The sequence below is a fragment of the Nannospalax galili genome, unplaced genomic scaffold (assembly GCF_000622305.1).
Source record: "Nannospalax galili isolate Female #2095 unplaced genomic scaffold, S.galili_v1.0 scaffold312, whole genome shotgun sequence".
Taxonomy (NCBI): Eukaryota; Metazoa; Chordata; class Mammalia; order Rodentia; family Spalacidae; genus Nannospalax; species Nannospalax galili.
The window spans coordinates 7827256-7833058 of NW_008335967.1; the positions used below are offsets into that span (position 1 = coordinate 7827256).

General features: G+C 42.5%; 1 protein-coding gene across 3 annotated transcripts in view; it reads right to left on the bottom strand.

The window, feature by feature from the left end:
- Positions 1–135: 135 nt before the first annotated feature.
- Positions 136–5803, bottom strand: part of Magi2 (membrane associated guanylate kinase, WW and PDZ domain containing 2) — a 1650859-nt gene continuing 1645191 nt past the window's right edge. For all 3 annotated transcript variants that reach the window (XM_029562367.1, XM_008830783.3, XM_008830782.3), the window contains one exon: positions 136–311. In XM_029562367.1, coding sequence (XP_029418227.1) covers positions 255–311 — 57 coding nt within the window. In that variant the 3' untranslated portion in view covers positions 136–254. The remainder of the gene's footprint in view (positions 312–5803) is intronic.

The following is a 5803-nucleotide window of genomic DNA, read 5'->3' on the forward strand; positions in this document are numbered from 1 at the left end:
CTCGGGCCGCCCCTGGCCGCCGGGCGCCTCCTCGAGCCTCGGCCGCGCGGCGCGCTGTGGGCTGGCCGAGCGCTCCCTCTGCACCCCCAGGCGCTGCTTCTTCTGGCCGCCGGCCGAAAGCTCCTTTGGTTTCCTAACGTCGTGTTCCCTTTTGATATCCCAAGTGGGGTCTGGGCCTATCTGGTGGGAAGGGTCGGAGGGTGGGGCTGGATGCGATGGAGAGAATGGAGAGAGGATGTCTTCGAGGGAGACGCCTACTTCCGGCAGGCCTGGGGCGGCGGCAGCGGCAACACTCCAGGTGTGGGGTTCGTCTGCAGACACGAAGCACAGGCGTTAGCGGCCGCGCGCCAGGCCCCCACAGCCCGCCACCCACTTCCACCATGGACTGGGACCGGCAGCCTCACCGACTGCGCGCCAGGGCCCGGCCACTCCCCTCACCTGCCAAGAGGGCAGCCAGCCGCGCCCAGGGACTCTATTCCCACCCCGACCCTGCGCCTCCATTGGTGCCCATCCCTCCGCCCAGGTCCGCGATAACTTGACTGGGTATCAGGCCCAGCGTGGACACCGACTTGACAGCCCTTAAATCTGTGGTTCTCAAACTCGAGTATACACTGGGATCACTCAGGTACATCTGAAAATACAGACTGCGCAGCGAGCAGGCCAGGAGATCCCAGCAGTAGAGGGCCTTGGAGTTCGTATTTTTAACAGGCACCCAGGCGAGTCTAAGGAAGATGGTTGAGATCCAAGATTTAAGAAGCACTGGTCTGAGCCTTGTTTAAAGTAGTTGGGAGAGTGACTGTCTCAACCATTAGGGGTCACTCAAAGCTTAATTCTGAACTATTGCCAGATAATCTTAGGATCTGGATAAATTAATCTGAAAACTACCATGCTCTTAAAAAGAATCATTGGCCAGGTGTGATGGAGCAGGGCCTGTAGTCCCAGCAGTCTGGAGGCAGAGGCAGGTGAATCTCTGTGAGGTCAAGGCCAACCTGGTCTACATGGTTCCGGGTAAAAATATCATTTTCTTTTTAATCGTTCTAACATGGAAGGCTCCTAGACTCTTAAGATCTAAGATGAAAGGCTCTTTCTAGAAAGTCTAAGTTCAACATTTAAACTCTACTTCCAAAAAGGATTTAAAACATTTACAACATCAAAACACATGTAAAACAATGATAAAATGACTTAAAACAACAAAAGTCACTGATCAGAAGCCAAGTAGGGGAAGAGATGTGTTAGGAATCCAAGATGAGTTAGTTACTACCCTGAGCAATAACATTACCCTTGAGGCAAAACTAAAGCAGAGAAATTCAATATAGTGACCCTTGATATTAGTGAGGAGATGACTTGTGACCTTTAGAAATTTTGTAATATCATTCTAGACTGTAATTTTCTGAGAAATTGGTATATGGATGGGGAACAAAGAAGTCACATTCATATTTGAACTCTGCGTGGCTGGTGAGCCTCCTTCACTAGCCAATAGATTCACTCTCCTCTCCCATCAGCCTTTGTGGATATGATTCAGTTTCTGGCCTCTCTAACAGGTGTCAGAAGTGATCAGGGGTCCGTGTGTGTACCCAGTTCATGAATACTAAAGGTCTGCTACAATTTAAAGTTGAGGATTATAATTAGTATCTTTGATAGTATCCTAGATAAGGAGAGAAAGAGGGTGGCAGAGTTGAATTTTCCAGTAATTCTGGCCACCTTTAGAATATCAAATTAGTTATAAAGTTTTCTCCTTTGATGTGAAATCTGAATAGAGTATCTTATGCTCAATGTTATCTTCCTTCTTTCCATAAACTGATATCCATGAATATTCTCAAATAGTAAAATCTTAGACAAGTATCAGAACACTTTCTTTATAAAATGAAGTAAAATGTTGACACCCCCCCCTTGGGTGTCATGTGTTTTCTAAGGGAAAAGCCACTTGGAATGGGATGGTTATGATGTCTGTTTTCACATAATTGAATCATATTTTTTTCTGCCTGCTTACTGATTAGACTCTTGTGAAAGCCACCATGTTAGCTAGGAGACTTGCAGTCCAAGTTTGGAATAAATGCAGGAGGTCAGCCTTTCACGTGTGGTTTTGCCATAAATTCAAGTATCCTTGCTTACCTTAGGAATATTCTGAAATCAGTGAATGTGTTCAGTGAAAATGGAAATATGCCTTACTTTGGGCTAAAGTTCCAAAGCAAACTTAATACATGACAGACAGTGGCAACTGACCAATATAGGAAAATGGTCTTCAAAAGGTCTGTCTAGGGTGATTTGTACAAAGATAATCTCTGACTAGGACCATGGTAATGATATTTCACATGTTAATTAAGCTCTTTCCCCACCATTACATCACATATGGTAGAGTCAATTAGCTAGCCTCAAATTACTTCTGAGACAGGGGGAAAAGGCTGAAATGAATCCACACCATTTCCTGAAGGAGGAATTGAAGCAGAAAGAAGTAAAGTAGCCTGACCAAAACTACAAAATGGACCATCCAGTAGTAAAATTTGGGTTTCTTTACCCTTTCTGTTTGCTGAGAAAATTGTCCCAAGCGATTGCCTTGCAAATAGAATCAAAACATGTGAAACAGACCTGCTCAGTGACCATGCTGATCAATGGGGACTGACTCTGTCACTGAACAGAATACTTAGCATTTACTCCTGGACACATTACTGAACACAAACAGCCATCACTGGCTGACCTGAAATAAATTCTAAAGCCTACTTCTCTTTCCTTCTAATCTTTCTTATCTCCAGTGGCTCTCTATGATAAACTAGAAGATAAATTTATCTACCAATACAAATCTTATAAAAAGACGTCTCAAAAGTTTTTAATAGAGGATTAAATACTTAACCACGGGAGAAATAAAAAGTTTCTGTTTTAAGCCACCACCTATTAAGACTATTAATCAGAAATTAAAGTGAACTGTCATAAAGTAAAATATTTTCCAAAGGTAGGCATTATATATGGCTTAATATTTTTAACTTTTGAGAAAAGGAACTCTAATTCAATGCTAGACGCATGGTGCCCACACAGGAATGAGCCTGCCAAGCTCCACAAAGAACCTAGGGCTTCTTCAGAGGGCAGCACTTTTACATATCTTGCTGTTACCTGCTGCATCAAAGTGACAGGAATTGGGGACAGGAAGAACACTTCTCCATTTGTTCAAACACTAATGTTCATGAAACTATGATGCACAAATTTAGTTCTGATTCCTTTAGACCATGTTTTTTTCTTCCCGCCTTCCTTTTCTTTCTTTCCTATACCTGGGCACTGGTTAACATGTGTGATCATGAACTTGAGCACTGGCTAAAGTGTGTGATCATGTTCATTTATGAAGTGGTTGAGGAAGATATGCCCCCCAGCATCTTATCTGAGATGTTCTAAAATGAGCTATAACGGATGCATCCTGCAAAGATGAAATCAGTGTATCTGGCCTGCTGGGATTTCTGCACCTCTATTTCTAAATAGTATCCTCAGGTCCATTGGCTAAAACCAGACTGGCCTCTTCAGCCTGTCCTCTCCCACCCCACTCAAGTGATACTACTCATGTTGAGGTCAATGCCTTCTCTTCTGTCAAATCTAGAAGATGCCTTTGTGTATTTACCTTCACATTCTCACACAGCCAAATATTTCTAGAAGCAAATTGGACTTATCTTCATGACATGATTCTCTTGTTCTTCACCCTATCCCTCTCCGTTTGCTTTGCAGACTCTTCCCTGTTCTTTGTTTCATCTTAGGTAATTTTCCTTTACCATAGTCTCTTCAGCGTGTTCTCATCTATTTGTGTAGCTTTTACACAAAACCCCCAAATGTACCCATTGAGCTCTGCTACCAGATGGCTCTATATACCACTGCATTCTTGATATCACTACCTGGAGAATTGGCATCTTCAGTGTCCCAACTAAAAACAAAAATCTTCCCTCCCAGGCTGTTCTCTACTCTCACCCTCACTGTCTTGCCATGGTGGATGGTACTGTCATCACATGGTGTCACCCTCGTCCCCCCATCTTATCTCACAAATACAATGCATCTGTCAGTTAGTCTTATCTTCAAATGTATATAGTCTCTGTCAACTTGTCTTCACCCTCAAGACACAGGGCAGTCCCTGAAGGATGCAATTGGTATGAGATGATCAAGGCAATCACCTATAAAAGAAGGCCACTTGTGGACATCTTCTGTAAACCCTGGGAGACCGTCGAATACATAAATTTAAAAAATGAATTTCAGCACTGTTCAGGAAAAGGGTAGTAAACTGTGAACAACCAATCCTGTTAACCTATGCAAGGGACTGGCCTGTCATGCTGTCATTTCTCACATGAGCTGCTGCCATAAGTCCCTCTGCTTTTATGCTTGCCCACCTCCAGTAAGTCTCCATATAAACTTCTGCAACAATCTCTTGATTCATAAATTGAATCATGCCATTCCTCGTTTAAAACTTTCAGTGGATTCACACTGTTCTTAGACTAAAACTCAAAATGACTAGCATAGCCTACAAAAGTCTGTAGGATCTGGGCCCTGACATCTTCCCCAGCTTCATCTCCATTTGACTCCCGTGCCCCCCCCCCAACTAGAATTGCTCTCAGCTCAGTTCTTCAAATGCACGAAGCTCATTCTGGAATGCTATTGTCAACTCTCCTGTCTGCAGAAAGCTTTCCTCCCACCTGTTCACATGGTAGAGTTCTTCTTCATCCCTAAAGGGCTCTTGAATATTTTATAGTCTCGTAGTACTTATACTTTGTAATTAAACATTTGCTTTTTCACTTGATTAACTTCGGTTTCAAATACTAGTAAATTTTATGAAAGCAATGACCACATTGGTTTTGTTTATCACAGTGGACTTAACCAGTATAGTGCTTGACACAAAAATGAGTGCTTGATGAGTATTTGATGAGTGAATAGAAATCTGTTCCACAAATTGAAATGGAAGGCCTGAAACCAAATGTCTACTTGAAGAAACACTTCAGGCCAAAAAGATTTTCATTTAAAGTATAATCTGCCAAAAGTAAGTTTGTGTTTGTGATGTGTCCATTTTGAGAGAGAGGATGGTGTTGAAATGGGAATGTGGGAAAGTAAGTTTTGGGAATGAGTGTTGAAGAAGAAGGAAACAGATTTCCTCAGTGGTTGCTTGGGATGGAGAGGGGCAGAAAGGAACTCTAGTTCCAATGACACAGAGTCGGATTCCCTTGAAACATTACAGGTGAACTTTCCTCATTAACTATATCACCTGCATGAAGAGGCTTCAATTGTGGGATCCTTAACCATTGCAGTACATTGCACAAGGGAATATTCTGATAAGGCCACAGATAAGATAGTTCCCAAACGTGTTAAATTGCCTTGGGGGAGAAGCAAGTCCTCCTAAGTTAGAATCAACCTATTTACCCTTTCTACTGTCATTTCTAGCAAGTTCTTATCTTCTCTCCTAGATAACAGACTGATTAGTGCATAGTTATACATTATTATATACACACAGATTATGCACACACAATTATTTTCAAGTTAAAAGATGTATGGTCTTTTAAATTATCTTGTAGGAGCCCAACAAGACTGAAAAACAAAATGTACTCCTAAACTGCATATGCCGAGGTTTAAAAAAATGCCCTTGGTTTGGCAAGATGGCTCAGCAGGTACTGTCCCGCTATGCAAGCCTGGAGACTGAGTTCTATTCCTTGAACCCATATAATGGTGGAAGGAGAGAATGAACTCCACAGAGTTGTCTTCTGATCTTCACACACACACACACACACACACACACACACACACACACACACATTTAAAAAGAAACGTTGGGGTATGAGTCCCAAAATAT